General features: G+C 37.7%; 1 protein-coding gene across 2 annotated transcripts in view; it reads right to left on the minus strand.

Annotated features, from left to right (window-relative positions):
* Positions 1–17885, minus strand: part of ints6l (integrator complex subunit 6 like) — a 23057-nt gene extending 5172 nt beyond the window's left edge. The window contains exons 1-12 of one of the 2 annotated variants that reach the window (XM_081381968.1): positions 17772–17885; positions 17601–17686; positions 17407–17484; positions 8851–9000; positions 7237–7326; positions 6915–7098; positions 6257–6385; positions 5314–5477; positions 3508–3660; positions 1399–1531; positions 330–424; positions 1–13 (exon numbers count right to left, since the gene is read on the minus strand). The exon at positions 1–13 is cut by the window's left edge and continues 98 nt beyond it. In XM_081381968.1, the coding sequence (XP_081238094.1) occupies positions 1–13; positions 330–424; positions 1399–1531; positions 3508–3660; positions 5314–5477; positions 6257–6385; positions 6915–7098; positions 7237–7326; positions 8851–9000; positions 17407–17484; positions 17601–17686; positions 17772–17796 (1300 nt within the window). In that variant the 5' untranslated portion in view covers positions 17797–17885. Of the gene's footprint in view, positions 14–329; positions 425–1398; positions 1532–3507; positions 3661–5313; positions 5478–6256; positions 6386–6914; positions 7099–7236; positions 7327–8850; positions 9001–17406; positions 17485–17600 lie in introns of both variants that reach the window. The other variant, XM_081381967.1, reaches the window with a different exon arrangement.
* Between the last annotated feature and the right edge of the window lie 1074 nt (positions 17886–18959).

The raw sequence follows: 18959 nt of genomic DNA on the forward strand, positions 1-18959 counted from the left end.
CCTTCTTGAGAGGCTGCACTTGGTAAAAAAAAAGAGAGGAAGAGTGGAGAAGCAGATACAAAGAAAGTGAAAATGAGGACACACTCAGCATGAATCTGCACTCAGAGCACATATCCTTGACCTCATTACAGCTGTTAACAGACTACAGAACAAATACAACTCTTGAAAGAGGTCAGATTACAAGTGACCCTTAAGAACATCTAACAGCCCATGAATTGTACATTGCATAGATTTATATACACAAAGGATGTGTCTTTTTTTCTAAGCAGGACACTTCTGTGCTTTATTGGGATGTTTTTTTTTTAAAGTAGGAAAGAAGAGCATCTTACCAAGAGAAAGTAAGGAGGCATGGACTTCAGGTACATTTCAAAGGCCTGACGCCACTTGAGGTTTGGTTTAAGCTTGTGTACTTTAAACAAATCATCTGTAAGCAGAATAAGAGATGGTAAGTTTGCTGTAGAAAGCCACCACATTACATTCCAGCGCTGAAATGCTTCCTTTATGTAATTCTCAGGAGGAAATGAAAGAGACAATTTTACACAATTTAAGCATAAAAAAACATACAAAAAACAGAAACATGTGGACACTAGGGGTTGAACGACATTTATGTGATTAAAATAGAGTCGCTGATGACGTCATTAATGAACAAATAAGCCTGAACCTCGAGCTGAGACTCGAACGCGGGGTTGCCTTGAGCACAACTATGGAAAATGACACCGCGCTGCCCACAAGGCTATTGTTCCTACATAACAGCTTATTTTCCTCAGTTCTTTATCAGGTATATGAATGCATTACTTAAGTTAGTTACTTAAGTTACAATCAAACAGTTGACTGTAACCATTAACTTCCATAGTAGGAAAAAATACTATGGAAGTCAATGGCTACCGTCGACTGTCTGGTTACCAACATTCTTTAAAATCTCTTATTTTGTGTTCAACAGAAGAAAGAAACTCATCCAGGTTTGGAACGACTTGAGGGTGAATAAGTGATGACAGAATTTTTATTTTTGGGTGAACTATCCCTTTAAAGTCGACTAGTCTGTGCAACCCCTAGTGGACACTTATAAGTGTAAATGTTAAATTGTATTGTGTGTGTGTGTGTGTGTGTGTGTGTGTGTGTGTGTGTCTGTGTCTGTGTTCTTTTTCTTTCATTCATTCACTTTCATTTGTTTGTTAAATAACATTTTTAAATGCTTCTAATTATTCTTTTTTTATTTGTTAAATGATTTTACAATTGAGAATTGTCTTTTATTTTTATGTCTCTTTATCATGGCTAAACAAAGCACCACTGCTATGTAGGAAATGTGCTATAGAAAAAAAAAGTGTATGAATAAGGTAATGTATAGCATAAGGTTGAAAATGTGCAAAAAATAAAATGGCAATGAGGAAACACACGTACCGAGGAGTGGCAACAGGACGGGATAGTTGTAAGGCATAACGAAGAGGTTGACACAGGTGAGCGTAGTGCTGGCCTTTAGGTAGCCGAACGGGTGTGCTAGATCGCTGTGTTTGCCGCTGCAGTTCACAAACACCTGGGTGACGGGGAGAGGAGTTAGCATTGTATAGTGTCTCCTGAGAGCTCAGCTCTCACATGAAGCTGTTTCTCAGAGACAAAACCCATTTATCAACAGCTCATTAGCTAAAAGGGTTCCTTAGAGCCTAGTGTGCTATAAATGCCTCTAAATATGCTTATGAATGGATGTGCTCTATCTAATTGATCTACCATACCTTGTTTTCTTTTTATGCTCTACCATGTAACCATGGCAAAAGAACAAACACAAATGGTAAATTATATTGTTTTTTTAGATGGGCTAAATCAATGTATGATGCAAGAAGGAACAACATATCAAAAGAATGAACTTACAAAAAACCTTTCCAGGTATTGACTAAGATATTTATAGAATGTCTGTACAACAAAATAAAGCATGGAAAAACACTTCAATTTTACCGCAGTACAGTCATCAATTTCTTTCAAGAAACTAAATGGTCTAGGAGGTAATAGCTCTTGAGAGACCATTTATCATCATTTCATAGAAGACCAAAATGAACCAAAACAAGTGTATACAATTATTCCATCTCCAAAAGTAATCATGCCTTCTCATGGCCCAGCGTCAGAGTCATATTATTTTTCAGGTTCTTTGGGCCGTAAGAACATTTTGATTAGTCAAATAGAAAATAAAAGTCACAATTCTTTTTGACGTGATTTTATGTTAAAAAGATTACAACCATTCAACTGTTCATAATTTGACAGCAAATACAGTAACAACAAAAAGATTTCAGAATTAATTACATACATAAATACAATCTGATTTGTACAAATTAACTTGTTTTAAGATTTTCTGAGCAAAATCTGTTGTTATGCAGTTTGCTAAGGTGTTCTGAGTGTTTTTAGTGCAGTTGCTATGGCTTTGAACGGTGGTTGAGAACTGCTGCAGGCCAAAAGAGCCCACCTCTAAATCTCTATGATATTTTAGTCCCTAGATATGACTCGAGTCCCTCATGAATAAAATGCTACATCTGATGTTTGCATTCAGAACTGCCTGTGAATCAGCAACCTCCTACAAATATGTTCCCAATCTGCACGGCTGAGAACTTTTCTGTGAGCACTTTCAAACTCATAACCATCTATATTAGGGTTTAATTCTACTCTACTGCACTGTATTTGGACTACTCTCATACGGTGGTATTGATAATATTCTTTGCTCCTCTATAATCAAGTTTCCTCTAGTGTAAGTCACTTTAGATAAGCATCTGCTGTAAGAAACCTTACACAATCTGTATTGATGGACGGACATCAGGAAGGAAATATTGCATAACCGTTTAGTGACAAAAATTACTTCAAAAGTTGGCTTACAATTAATGTACTGTTCAAAAGTTTGGGGTCTAAAATTAGTTTTTAAATCTCTTATGCTGACCAAGACTGCATTTATTTAATATACAAATACAGTACAAACAGTTGTGAAATTGTATTACAATTTAAAATAACAGTTTTCTGTTTTAATATATTTTAAAATGTAATTTATTGCCGTGATGCAAAGCTGAATTTTCAGCATCATTACTCCAGTCTTCAGTCTTACATGATCCTTCAGAAATCATTCTAATATTCTGATTTGATGCACACAACACATTTATTATTATTATCATCAATGTTGAAAACATTTGAAATAGAATTCTTTTGTAACATTACAAATACTGTCACATTTGATCAATTAATGCATCCTTGCTTTATAAAGGAATTAATATCTTTACAAAAAATAAATCTTACGGACCCAAAACTTTTGAATCCCAAAAACTCCACAACAATATCTCATTCAAACTGCTGCTTAACCAGTTACTAAAAGTAGGACTTGACATGTAATTTGTGCTTTATACATTCCAGTAAATATGGAAAAGCTCTTTTAACACGATGATATCTATTCACCATGGAATTCAGACCCATACAGCAGTCTGGGGGCTTTGAAAGATTGCATGCAAAAGTATTAAATAGTTGTGTGAAAAGGTGTCCCACCTGCCAGCACATGTGCGGGGATTTCCTCTCCAAGATGTACTGGGTGAGCGGGGACGGCTCCAGCTCATACTTGTCAAAAGGCAGCTTTTCAATAACCATCGGTTCACAGTCGACACATGAAAACCTCACCATAGGGTGGGAAGATCGAGGAGGCTAAAGAGAAAAAAACAACTGTTAAACAGAAATCCTCTGAAACACATTCTCCACAATTTCTGTTAGATGGCCAATTCATCCTGTAACTACAGCACCAGTGGGTAATGACCCATGTGTTACAGGCACATGACAATACAAGCCGTTCATTCCCTGAGCAGATACTCTCACAACACCCTGACTGAACACTTAATAAACCAAAGGAAGCATTTTGGAAAAAATGAAAAATTAAAAAAGAGCCTTTTAATCACGCTTAATTTGACATCTTTCGAGGCTAACGTGTTAGTAACTGCACCCAACACATTGTGCCACTGATTCACAATATTGCAGAAATGACAGCGGAGATTTCAGGAAAGAAATGACCTCATGTTAAGCTAGCAGTAAGTGCTAAAGCTCTGGTGAGCTACGGCAGTCTTATTCTGCTGGCAATGTCTCTCACAGTGCCCACGGGCTGAGCTGAGCTGTGGCACTTTGGCACGGTACCAGCTGCTGTCTCTACAGTGTACTGTCTAAGAGAGAATAGACAGTGAGGGGGTGGGAAACCTCAGGACAGTGAAGCCTTTCCTCATGTTACCACTCCTTTCAGCTCTCTTATCTTCATCCACATTCATTAGCACTGTTTGAGCAAGATGAAAGCTAACCTTTAGTTTGCCGAGGTCATTACCTTTGGCTAATAAATCGCTTCATCCACTCGGCTTGGATGAGCCCATGCTTATACACCTATCAAAACTCCTTTTGCAAACCTAGTACGTTTCCATTTTAATAAGCAGAGATAAGCTGACTGAAAAAAGAAATGGCTGACTGTCTGCCAGGTCCCAAAGCTCAGCAGAAAGTCCTTCTGTGCTCACTCATTAAATATTTTAGCCAAATTTATAGTGTTTTCAGCTAGATTTAACACATTTTACTATGTTTTCCCCCAAATCAGTGCAGAAAATGCGAGGAAAGTCAGACTGGGCGAGTGTTATTTATATACTATTATAGTTTTTATTCATATTTTGAATTAGCTTTTATTTTATATTTTAAGTTTCCATTTTTTTTATGTGATTTTTTTTTTTTTTTTTTTTTTTTAATTTTACTATGCTTCAGCTTAAACTTAGTTCAGTCAGTTGCCTAGGGAACATTTTTTTGTTTTAATTTAGTTTAAAGGGGCGATTCTCTGCTTTTAATGAAACATGGCTGTCTAAGCAGTGGAAAGGCAGATTATTTAAAAAAAAAAGTGCTACGTGAGAAGAGAAAATGGAGAAAAAGCACTGTGGCCAAAAAAAATCCCTTATGCCAAATGTAGGGAAAATTCAACACCCATAATGCACTGGGATCAGTCTGACTGTCCATGAGAGGAAATGCAAAAAAGCAGAAGTACGATCTGTAATTCTCACAACAATTCGGCTGACTTTTGCTGACAAGTGAATGGGGATTTCTGGGTGCAGGTAACATGGAGAAAGTGTACACATTGTTTATTTGTACAATCACATTGTAACAATACAAAGCTGGTTGAAAATCAACAAACATATCTATTAATATTTCACCTAATATATTTAATTATATTTCAGCTTTATTTCAGTTAACAAAAATGTTTTTAATAGGTTTAGTTGACAATAAAAACGAATTCCTTGACTCTGCACTTATAAACTTTATTTTGCAGGTTATAAAATTTACCAAAGTGGGGGAGTTCTGGTCAGGCCAGAAGGATTCTGGGATTGGCCAGTGACCCACAGGTACGCCTGTCTTGGGGTTGGGCCGGACGTAAATGAGCTTGTGGCAGCTGTGCCAGGGCTGCGGACTGAAGGACGACGAAGGACGAGCTGGATCCACAAGACCATCTGTACAAAGAGAAGACGATCATTGTCTACCCAAAAATGAACCAGTAAGACTTTCATTCATCTTCGGAACACAAATGAAGATCTTTTTAATGAAATCTTAGAGCTTTTTGTCCCTCCATTGACAGTCTAAGCAACTACCACTTTGACGCTTCAAGAAGTTCATAAAGATTGTAAAACTAATCCATATGAACTGAGTGGTTTACTAAGTGGTTTACTCCGAATTTTCTGCAAAGACTCGATCGCTTTATATGATGAACAGATTTAATTTAGGATTTTATACACATATAAACATTGATCAGTGAACATAAACAGAAGCTCCACCAAACTTGCTGCTTGCAAGAACAAACCTCTTGCGGAAGCTCAAACGTGCTGTGTAACGAGAATGAACCTCATTGGTCTCCTGGAAGCTCAAACGTGCTGCGTAACACGAGAATGAACCTCGTTGGTTCTCGCGCATCAAGCGAACATGCTTGAGCTTCCATTTACTACAACTGATGTGTGAGTTGATGAAGGTTTATCTGTGAATAAATGTTCAAATTAAATCTGTTCATCATATAAAGCGATCGTGTCTCTTCAGAAAATATAGACTAAATCGTGAGGACTAAATTTGACTAAAAAATCTTCATTTGTGTTCCAAAGATGAATGAAAATCTCATGGGTTTGGAACGACATGAGGGTGAGTAAATGATGACAGAATTAGAATTTTTTGGTGAACTATTCCTTTAATTATTTTCCCAATAAGCACAAAACTAACATGGAATCACATTATCAGCACTGACCTTCACCTATCAAAGGTGGATCTGGACCACTCTTCTCAAAGTGTATTACAACTCCACTCCAAACCTTTTGGACGAGAGACTCAAGACACTGGTTCAGCATCCTTTGCGTCTTCACACAGTAAGAGCGGCCTTATAGAGAGTGGGTGAGAAAAAGAGATAAACAAGCAAAATCTACTAAATCAACTGAAATAACCCTGTGCTTATGGAACTTCAGTGCATAGGTTGGGGAAAAAAATCACAAGCTGCTACATTTTCTGAAAAGACAGACAATTAGTTTTGAATTAAGCAATCAAAATTGCACTTTATTTCATGTCTTCACTGGAACAAAGGGTGTTCACTTGTGAGATGGAGAAGGAATGCTTGTATCTGAGCGCTGCATTGAAGAGAAATCACATAATAACAGACTTGTAAGGGGGCTGACAGATTAATTGCAGAGTTTTACAGGGGCTGAGAGGGGCAGAAGCCCCTTTAAATAGGGTGTCTAAAGGACCATTTAAAGCACTTTCGTGGAATCCAGGCCTCATAAATCGAACTTAATGGTTGATCAGATACATATTTTAACCTGTATTTTCTCATCAGACCTGGGTTTAAATATACACGTTTAAATTCTAAAACTGTTTGGCACTGAAACGTAAGATTGTTAAGCCGATGAATGTACCTCCCGTGACCTCACACATCTGGGTGATAGCAGACTCATCAGTGGGCACACTGCCTAGCTGCTCGCCGTCGGGCACGGCCATTCCTGGCAGCCGCAGGACCAGGGCGAAGAGTCGCTGGTCCCAGCGGAACGGCTCCTTTGTCAGCTCACTACCCGGCAGCGGGGAATTCAGAGGCAGATGTAGCTAAAGGAGGAAGATAAAACGAGAAGTGAGATGACATCAGGGTTTATGAGAATGACACACTGCCTGCAAAACTTAACATTATACATGATATAAATGGACAAGCAAGTCAAAAACTGGTTAAGAATATTTGTCCCTCACCTCCTCAGCCACCCCAGAGCTGTGCGTCAGTTTGTTACCATCTGTAATCGTAATAATGACCGATGGCTCCAGAAAGAACGGGTTCCGACCCTAGAAGAGTGGACATCATTTCTTAAAAAATCCAAAACGCAAATAAAAAGAGATTTTTAGGGTTCTTATTTCTGTGATCTTCTAGAAAATGCTAAAATCTCATAATAAGCAGTGTGGTCCAAAAATCTGATCTTTCCTTCCATCCATTTACCAAACTGCTTGTCTTATATATGGCTGTAGGGATCATCAGTAATATTTTGGTCTCCAGTAATACTTTATCTCAACATTTACTAAAAGAATTTAAGATCAAAAGATGTATCTGTTAATATTAGTTCATGCACTAACATTAACAACAACATTTTTTATTAACTAACACTGACAAAGGTTAATGAATGCTGTAAAATGTATTGTTCATTGTTAGTTCATGCATTAACTAAGACCTCATTGTAAAGCGTTACCAAAATTGTTTGTAACATTATAATGTCTTTACTGTCACTTTTGCTCAATTTAATGCATCCATGATAAATAAATAAAATTATCCTTCTGTGTAACAGTGGTGTAAGTAAAACAATTAACAAAAAAATGGCCTTTCAACAGGAAGTTCATGTCAGAAATTATCTTTGTTTAAAATGTTACAAAATCCTAAAACTTGGATACTAAAACACAGTTCAATGAAATGAGGTACTAACATTAAAACTTGACAGATGTTGCTAATTGTAGTTAATACAGTAAACGGTTGGTGAGTGAATACAAGATGCATTCTCCATGTCCATACTGCAGGGGTCAGCACTCAGTTACTCACCCTCGCAGTACAGACTCAGCATGTAGATTAGCACACTGCCTGGAGGGTTACCTCTCAAAATGCATGTCTTCTGTTTTAGCTAATCCAGCATGGCCTTAATGTGTGCCTATAAAGTATCTGAATATTCTGAATAACAAATAATCCAATTGCATGTTTGATGTTGTATAAAAAACACACATAAATCAAATTAAATTAAGGTGATACTCCTGTGAGGTGATACAAAATTGTCTCTGTAATCTCTGCTTGTTACTACATCCATTCCTCCTCCCGGCTAAAGAGCCCCCCTGTTACTGCCGATGAAAGCATCTACACTACAAAGCCTCGCTGAATGGATGGTGCTGCTTGAAGCTTTTAAAGCGATGGACTACAGAACATTTTTCCATATGTTAGCTGGGTCACTCTCATGCCTTCTGGAACACTTTAGATGTGCTGTGAAATGGTTATTTTTGTGTAATGGCTTCTTTCCAGCTACTTTCCAGAGAAGAACATGTTGATAGACACACTGAACGAGGCCTGCAAATTACATAATGTATTTGTTCCCTTCCAAGAAGTAACAAAACATTCAAGGCTGGATGGGACTAAAGGTACATTTTCTTAAAATACTGATTGATCTGAATATCGTGAGGATGTGTTCTTCTCAGTGTCTGTGGTAGTTCGTATTCTTGTTATGTGAGGAGACAGTACTTATTATGCTGCATGCAGAATGCCCAGGAGTAATTTGTTCTTCACTGAATAAAGATTGTTTTGGCCTTCTGAATACTGAAGGAAGATCGCATTTTTACCTGACCATAGTTGTCGATGCCAGAGACTAGTCTGTTGAGATTAAGCAGGTCGAAGGCAGCGCGGAGAGCGTGACCCAGTGTAGTCAGTCCAGATGCCTGCAGGTTCTTCAGCTCACTCATGAATGTGGCATGATTCTCTTTCCAACCCGCCTACCATATACAGAGACACACACACACACACACACACACACACACACACACATTATGTGAAAAATAGTTCCATATAACCTTGGGAATATCAATCATTCTGACTCATCTTTATACAATGAACCCAAAATGTGCACTACTGTTCAAAAGTTTGGGGTCAGTAAGATTTTCTAATGTTTTTGAAAGAAGTCTCTTCTGCTCACCAAGGCTGTATTTATTTGATGAATAATACAGTAAAACGGTTTGAAATAAATGAAAACAATTGAAAATAACTGTTTTCTATTTGAATATATTTAAAAAATGTAATTCATTCCTGTGATGTTAAAGCTGAATTTTCAGCATCATTACTCAGTGTCACATGATCCTTCAGAAATCATTCTCATGCTCGAGAAACATTTCTTATTATTATCAGTATTGGAAACAGTCGTGCTGCTTAATAGTTAAGGATTCTTTGATGAATATAAAGTTCAAAAGAACAGCATTTATTTGAAATAAAAATCTTTTGTAACATTATAAACATATTTACTGTCACTTCTGATTAATTTAATGCATCCTTGCTGAATAAAAGCATTAACTTCTTTTTTTCTCTCTCTTTTTTTAATCTTAATAACCCCAAAAGTTTGAACTGTAGTGTATTTGGACACTTAAGTCACACTTAAAAGTAACAAAATATCAAACCAGGTAGAACAAGCACAGACATATCACAAACAGAAGCTTGCAAGGTTTTCAATGATTGAGAATATAAGAATATAAATATAGATCTGCAGTTTTAAATCAAGACCAAACAGTATTTGGACTCTTTTTCAAGTTGCGAAAAGTTACTGGAACATGTTCATAGTAATGTGACAAACTAAAAAAGAAAAAAAAGCTCTAGCATCATTTATTTGCAAATGCCACTTAGTATTGTTAATCTACAGTACATTCATATATTTTTAACTCTCCTTAAGTGTCCAAATACCTTTTAGGCCTCTGTATGGATTATTAAAAACATAATCAAACTATTACACACTAAACAGAAGTTTCCATCCAAGTATCTGTCAATCACTGGTAGCTTTTCTCACTCTTTCGCCTATAGCGAAATTAAACACTTTACTATTATAGCCATGATCAGCCAAGCACAACTACACTACCTAAACGTCAGCTGAGAGAGACGCCAAAGAAGGGTGGAAATACAGTCAGACACTCAAGACCCAAAAAGTCCACATGACAAGCTTTGCAGAGTATTTGAATGAGCAAGTATGTTTGTGTCCTCTTGTACTTGTACATGTGTGCATGTAGAAGAGAAGCCACAAAGGTCCACTACATAAGGCTTGACTTGTTTTATATCTTTAAAAGACATTACTGTGTCTGTCCCTGACCCACATTACCCCTCCCAGTAGAAGAACTGTCATTACTTTACTGTTCACCCAAAACCAAAACAACAACAACAATATAATGAGTTCAGATGCTGAGAAAAGAACCGAGGTGAATAGTTCACTAAATCTGCTTTTACAAAATGATTCCTGCTGCACATAAATTTACTCAGTGTGAATAAATCAACACATTACATAAACCTGTATACATTGTAAATCCCCACAAGTGAGAGAAGACTTAACAGGTCAGATCCCGAGGTGGTTGAGCTTCAGATGTGTGCGTGTATGTGTGTGTGTGTGTGTAGATTTATGTTCATTGGGAAGCATTAAAGAACAAAGCAGGCAGAGGTTTGTCAGGGGCTGGACAGTGTATGTCTCTATCCATGTATGGAACAAAAAAAGAAACCATTCAAGCAGTAGCTCTTCTAACTGGCACTCAATAATTCAAGCAACAGAGTAATTCTATTTTTTTCCCCATCCGTCTTTCTTTCCTTCTGCATTAACAATTTATTGGCTCTGAAGAAGTGTGACTGCAATCAGACTCTCCTTTAATCACACGCTTACCCAGGAAGGCAGAAGGAGATGGGAGAGAATAAGGAATGTGAACACTGAATAAGCCAGGAAAAAAGGATAATACCCTAATTATAGCTTTAACAGAGGAAATGTAAACTCAAACCCTTCTTTAAAGAGTGAAAACCTGACGGTGATCCAACGGAGGAAAGAACAAACAATATAATCCACATATGAGTAAATCTCACGGAAGCATATCCAGACCACATTTCATCCCAAAATTAAAAGGAAAGAAAAAATAGCAAGTATATTTTATATAAAGAATTACCGGTATGTACCAGATGTTTCATTTTTATATTTGGGATTTTCGTTTATTTTCAGTGGTGATACTCTTTGTCATTTTTATTACTGTAATGCAGTATTTTTTATTTTAATAAAAATTAACTGAAGGCAGCACATCAAATATAATACAAATATAATATATAAAGTAGAAATACTTTACAATTTAAATAATATATTATAACAGATCATATTCAACCCACAACTAATAGGGGGAAAATATAGTAAAATTAGCTATGTTTTATTTAAATAAAATTAGGAAGAATTTAAGTTTTTTTTTTTTTTTTTTTTACATTGACACCATTTTTGTCAGTTAAGCACACTTTCCCCAAAATTTCTCATTATTTCAATATATCAGATGTTTTGCTTTTGATAATTGTGATTCTCAATAGATTTTTATTACTGTAATAATGTACATACATATGCATAAATAAAGGCAGTACAACAAATACTTTCATAATGTATAAATACTTTTAGGAGGAAAATGTGCTTATTTTCATAAAATATTATGTCACAAAAAGACACCTCAGTTGTCCCAAATCTGCTTTAGGCAAAAATATAAATTCTTATTTTGATTTTGAGGTGAAATATGGCCCAGGTATCATATTGAGAAGTTTTGTGCGATTGCCCATATATGTCCCTCCAGAGCAGAATGGAGAGGGTGATAATATTAGATAAACATTAAGCTGTTGTTCAGTTAAAGACAGCATATAAAGCATTTTCTTTTTTCCGCTTTCAGAATTAGCATACCATAAAACAAACCTGGCACTGTCTTTCCTCTCCAAAAGCAGGACAGGTGGCAAGACAAATGAGCAGTTTTACATAAACTGACAGATAAGGACGTATTTCTTGTTAGGCTCATGTTCTGAGGAAACCGGCAATAATATAAATACAGCTCTTGTGATCTGAGGAGGAATCATCACAACAGAAAGGGCACGTGACGACCTGGGGTGGATTCACACGGGTTAAGCGACTGCCCTCATGGCCTGAGTATTATTCCAGGATCAGGTTGCCTTGTCCCAGGTTTTAATCTCTTCTACTGCCTAAAGGTTGAACTGATCGAGGATAACCATTGAGCTCGGTTACACACATCCACCCAGTTTTGCAGGAGGGACACGTCTGCGGTCTGAAGGGTGGTGCTTGTCATGTGTGATGATAAAGGCGAGGCAGGAACTAAAATTGTCACTCTAATGGAATGAGAGCTGGTTAACCAGCCAAAGCACTGATCAGAGGCACCATCATGCTCATGACAACCTCAAATAGATCTCCATTTTGAATTTTTTGAACCTGGGACAACATTTTTATTGATCTTTTATCATCGACATGTAGTGACCCAAAGCAAAGAAATGCTTAATTATATGTTCAGTTCCAGTATCTGTTGTGAATGAGGTTTAAGGAGGAGGAGCAACATTGTGGATTTCCGAAGAAACATTTAGCCTGCCTATCTGTCATGAAGAAAGGACTACAACCACTCCCACTTCACAAGATTCAGAGCAAGATAAAGCATGAGGCAGTCTACAGGATAAACATGGCAGAATGATAAGGCCACCGGACTCAAAGACAATATTTGATGTATGTATTATGTATGTAAGTGTACAATGCAAGTTATTTGGAAATTTAAGACACTTCAAATGTATGAATTTCATTGCATTAAAGATTTTCAAAAATCAAGTGGGATCTGCAAACAAATGATGCTAAAGATTTTCTTTGTACTCATTTTTGCATTTACTTTTAACCAACTGGGTCATTTTAGTGGATGCATTAAGTCAATTCCGCTGAAGTTTACACAGGCGTCCTATCAGAGGAAACACAGGTGTAGCTCACATAAACTATGAACATGATCCACAAATGTCCAAATACACTTTGTCTTAAAAGGATAGTTCACCTAAAAACTAAAATTTCTTCATCAATTACTCACCATCTTGTCGCTCCAAACCTATAAGACTTTTGTTTATCTTCAGAACACAAATGAAGATATTTTTTAAATTCTCTCATCATTTTTGTCCATGCAAGTTCACACAACCAAAACTTTCACAAATTAAAAAGTACAAAAAGACATTGTAATCCATATAAATCAAGCAGTTTAACTCAAGATTTAATTTAGGCTTTTAAAAACATATAATCTTTTCATTTTTGTTTAGAAGATGAACAAACGTCTTATAGGTTTACTACAGATGAGTAAAAGATGGCAAAATTTTCATTTTTGGGTAAACTAGGGTAAACCAAACTGAAAAGGGATAGTTCAACCAAAAATAAAAATATGTCATTAATTAGGCTACTCAAATTTATGAAGCGACGCAAGTCTTTGTTTGCGCAAAAAAACATGATTTACCACTTTAATTAATCTCCAAATAAAATACATTAATCTCCAACACGCATTCACAAGAGCACCACGACGCATGCGTGTTGTGTTGACGCGAGAGCAGACGTTGTTGTGTGAACGTGCGTTGGAGGTTAATATTTTGTAAATAAAGTGGTAAGTCATGTTTTTTAGTGCAAACAAAGACTCAAGTCACTTCATAAAATTGAGTTTTAACCACCGGAGTCACACGGATTACTTTAATAATGTCTTTACTATCTTTCTGGGGGGCTTGAAATTGGTAGTTGCGTATGCTATCAATGGAGAGAAAGCGCTCAGATTTTATTAAAAAGATCTTCATTTGTGTTCTGAAGATGAACGAATGTCTTACGGGTTTGAAACGACATGAGGGTGAGTAATTAATAACAGGATTTTCATTTTTGGGTGAACTATCCCTTTAATATGGCGGTGTTTACATAGTTTGTTTTAAGCAAAAATAACATGTTTACCAGGGCCTCGTGAAGTAAACCACAAATGCAGTTTTCCTCCATTAACCAAAGACAGAAACAACACAAAGTTTCCAACAAAACAAATTAATTTCATTCTTCAACCTTCAACCTCCCAAAGGAACAACTGATTAAGAAAATTGCAAAGGGCAAAAACTTTGTCAACTTCAGAAAATAGGCAAGGCTAAGAATAATGTTCTGCTTGGCCAGGGCTCAGACAACAAGAGAGGCACACAAACAGGAAAAGAGAGCTTTGTGAGGACTGGAGGCTCACTGGAGCTCTTCACTGTTTAGCTGCTGAAAATCTCATGAATAATTGACAGGAAATAAAAAAAGGCACTCTGTCAGACACAGAGGCCAGATTCTTGCTAGGCTGGTATTTGCCCAGTGTATTCTTGTCGAGAACTGGGTAAGCCTGGACGCTAATTCTGAAGAGGCACTGCTTGGCTGAGAAGTATTTTTTTAAACAGGAGGAACATGCTGGCGACGAATAGTTTAGAGAGGGCTAATAGCTTATGTAAGAGGGTGGTTATAACATCTCATAACACTTTAGCATCTCAAACAAAGACATAGTAAGATAACAATGCACATTCACATTCTCAACAACAAAGCAGCTAAAACATGCCATGTCATCTACTAAGAATCATTAGTGCATATTACCTGGCTATAAGCAGGAAATGTAGTACTTTAGTTAAAGAGTTAAGTAGTGTCACTTGGACTGGCTATAAGCAGGAAATGTAGTACTTTAGTTAAAGAGTTAAGTGTCACTTGGAAGACAGCCTCAGATTATCTTGGATAAACTGAAACAGGGTGGGAAGACTGCATGACAAGCAGTGGAGTAAGAAAACCCCCCAAGAGAGTGACTGGCTACTTGCCAGATAGTCCATACTAATGAACTGCTAAAGCGCAAAGCTACTTTCATTGTCAATGTCAAACCACAAACAAAGAAGACAGGAACTCAGACAGCACCATGTCACATGTACATGTCAGAAAGTGCAGACCTCGATTCAAGTACAGGCTGGGAGAAAGAGTGGACGATACTTTGAAATTAGGCTGGGCAAAGTGACTATAACCACAATTCCCATATCCAATAAAAGAGAACTGGCACAGCAGTCTATAAACAGATGATGGCTGAATGTGGGGGTGAGAAAGGTCTGAAAAATTATTAAGGAGTTGTTGATGTTTCTTTGCTTATTGGACTGGTTTTGACGGGTGTGTGGGTTTTGAGCACGCTGGTAAACACTATGCACTCTATGTCGCATTTTGGTGAATTTTGCAGAACCAAGGAGTTTTTACTTGCTGGTGTTTTTTTGTATTTTGTTGACAAAATATGCATTTGCTATAACAACCGAAGAGTTTTAGCATTTAATGAGACATGTATTAAATAGCCAATACATTTAGCCTAAATGTCAGCTTTTATGAAAATAACTTATGCGAAATGGTTGAACTCTGAAGTGCATGTTAGAGAATCTTTGTCACAGGTGTGGTGTGTTTCTCTGAAGGACTACAGAGAATGGCCTCTAATTCACCAAATGGTTTAAAATCATTTGTTTCTATTAGATACAGAATCCGTGGAAGACTGAATCAATGCAGGACTTATAATGTTCTTAATATTCTGGAAATGTGACAGCAAATGCATTAATAATGCATGTTCTCGCTTTGGTTCATAAATCCAAAGTATATAACTAGGTCATTGCAGTAATTATACCGTGAGAACTTTTACATAATAATAGTTGTATTATAAAGTTTTGGTAACACTTTATTTTACAGTGTCACTGTTACATATGTTACACGTAGTTACTGTATTAATAACTATAAATTATGGATAATTACATGCAACTAACCCTAAATCAAAGTAAACCCTAATCCTAGTAATCCTACTTACTATAGGGTTAGGAATCCCAAAAGTACATGTAGTTACTTAATATTACTCAGTACTTAAATGCATAATTACAGTGTAACAAAGACATCTTAAAATAAAGTGTAACCAAAGTTTTTTTATATACATAAATAATAATTATCATTTAATAATAATCATAATTTTGAAACCCAAACTGGTCAGTACTGCTGTTTTCCACATGAAAATCAGTGGAGTTCAGTTGCACATTTGCTGAGCTCATTATGAAAATTTTTATTATATAAGGATTTGAACCTGGCCCCTTGTGTACTACAAAATCACACCACTAGACTATCATGACTCACAGTCTTAGGAATTAGTGCCAGAACTGTCACTGTTGCCCTCTCAAAAAATTAGGTGCATGACGCCCCTGAATGTTATACATGCAAGTCTAGTCATGCCCTTGTGTCTTAGAATGATCAAGTAATTCACTAAGCAAGTATGAATACAAGGTATCCTGCTCATGGTGACCATGACATTTAGTTAGTATCCTGAAAAAAGAGATTTGTTTGCGTACAATTAACGCAGATGCCTGACCATTCACCACACCAACAACTTGTAGACCATCCATTACCTTAGCTGTCCATACCCTCACATGGAGGAATCAACGTCCCCTACATATGGAAACTATGCCTCCTAATGCCTAATGCCTCCTATTCTCTGCACTAGGTTGTTTTGTGTCAGTATTAGGCGTATTGTACTAGTAGCAATTGTTTGTATTTCCACAGGAAGCATTTATTTCCTAGTTGTTAGTATTCTAGATGACATGCTTGCCATCTGTTGTGCAAAATGGTCTCATATGTGATGCAAGTTCAAGTCACTAATGCCTTATCTGAAAATGATGACTTAAAGTGAGCAATTAGCAATCATGCTTGAATAAGAATATCTGATGTTCAACTTTAAAGTTTCAGTGACCAAATGTAACAGGACAGCATACTTAATCACCTTTCTGGCTTTTTGGTGTTTGGTAATTTGAAATATGAATGGGAAGGAGGTGAATGTACTTGCGAATGGAGAGGGAAGGAAGTTTATGCTTGTTATCAAGGGCAACTTACAAGCTTATCTCTCTCGTCAAGAGCAAGCAATGTAAAACTGCAAAGCATCTCCTGCCTCGTTTGGTTATTGATGGCTGTTGCACAAATCAAATCGTGTTGATTTGTTCAGGCTACAGTGACCAATCAAAATGCAAGAGGAGGGCACGGATGCTTGTCCAATCCGGGCCGAGTTGGCCCGCGCACGCGTCATGCACTACGTCACAGTGGATAATAAATCTCTCCGCCTCCATCTCAGCGCTCGAGAGCATTCCCAACACAAAAGCAAAATGTCCGCCATGTTCAGAGGCTGCGCTGCTCCGGGTCTGCGGATATTTTAACAAAAATTAGCCGTTTTCGTCACCGGGAGGCCGCCCGACCCGATGCTACAAACCAGAGGGACAGTAGAGTCTCACTGTCAGAAAATATCTCCGCTTTAACCACATATAAGCACAATTTAGTAGTATTTATTTACCTTTACGCCGTATGGTGGATCATCGAATGTAACTAGCATGTACCTGTCGCCTCTACTAGCCGGGTCTCGGGCACGCAGCTGTTAAAGAAAACGAAACAATAAAGATTCATTCAAACTGATCCTGTCATAGGGATCCTTAACTTTAACAAGGTACAACAGTATGCTGAAAAAGTCGGGGTAAAATTATGCTTTACCTTCATAAAGATCTCAACCGCGCCTTTAGCAATGTCCAGATACGTCGTACCCAAATAAGTGCGCTGATTCATAGAAGCGGACGTGTCTATCAGGAAAAGTAAAATAGGCATTTTAAAATGTATAGATATACGTCTAGATGTTTGCTAAAATATCTATAATCGGCATATGACCTATCTTGCGGCCCTGGGCATGCATATATGTGTGTATATATTTTGTTATAATCAGACCCCCCCAAAAGAGGGTCGTACTGCCACCCTTTGCAGCCGCCTGATTCTCTATCTGTCTTTTCTGAGCAGTGCTGGGCTCGCGCTGTTAGAGAACTTCTCTTCCGAACAGACCGAAACGCCTTCGCCCCGCCGCTGCTACGCCATTGGCTGAGCTGAGACGCGAAGCCACGCCCACCCCTGTATAAATATGCAATGAGGTCGTGGAATGCCTCTTATCCCCTCAGTTCTCCGCGCTCGCTGGAGCGGACGGAGCTCAAGCGGGTGGACAGGGATGTGTGTCATTTGTGTAATCTGTAATCTAGTTTTTGCATTTGAAAGGGCATTACTGCTATTATAATGTGTGTTTGACAGATTTAACATGTTCACTTAAAACCTATAGTGTCATTTTTGTCTCGTAAAAAGGGCAACCCCCTCCTCGCCTGATCTCGTCTAGCTGTCTTGGTGGGGGTGGGGAGTAGCTTGGGTTCCGTGTGATTTTTATAATAATTGTGCCTCCCCCTGACCATCGAGAAATCCATCCTCGCCCGCTTCCCCCTCCTCTTGTTTATCTCCTTTGAGAAACCATAGGCAAGCGCCATTAATACACCAAACCGCCCTAGACCGTGACAACGAACGGCGGCACACAAGCGAGAGGAAAAGCAGCGTTGTCAGTTTCCGTGGAGCCTCGCTAGTCGCTACACATTTGATTTTGTGAATGCGAGAAAGGAAAGGAGGCTTGGCAATCCTGTTCACCATAATCACAGACACTGAACGTACGGCGGTACCTCATAAATTGACAGGCATTTGCGGTGTTCACGAAGATGGTATATTTACTCCGCACTATAATGTGTTTTAATCTCTGCAGGGAATAATCTGTGAACAAGTGTCGATGATACAGTACCTTATGATTGTTCAGCCGCATTTTTACATAACTACAATTCAGTAGCTTGCTCAGGGTGAGAAACGTGCCATATCGGAGATCTATCACTAACATAATATCACCTATTGTAGAGGACATTCCGCTGTATTGTGCACGGTTTCTGTTTGTTATATTCGTATCCTGATTCACAACAAGGACATATTTTTAATGTGAAACTGTCACTGTTGTTCATTCATTAAATGCAGCCTATGTCCCCAGAGAAGGGCTTTATA

Source organism: Scardinius erythrophthalmus, assembly GCF_964197995.2.
Source record: "Scardinius erythrophthalmus genome assembly, chromosome: 13".
In the NCBI taxonomy this organism is placed as follows: Eukaryota; Metazoa; Chordata; class Actinopteri; order Cypriniformes; family Leuciscidae; genus Scardinius; species Scardinius erythrophthalmus.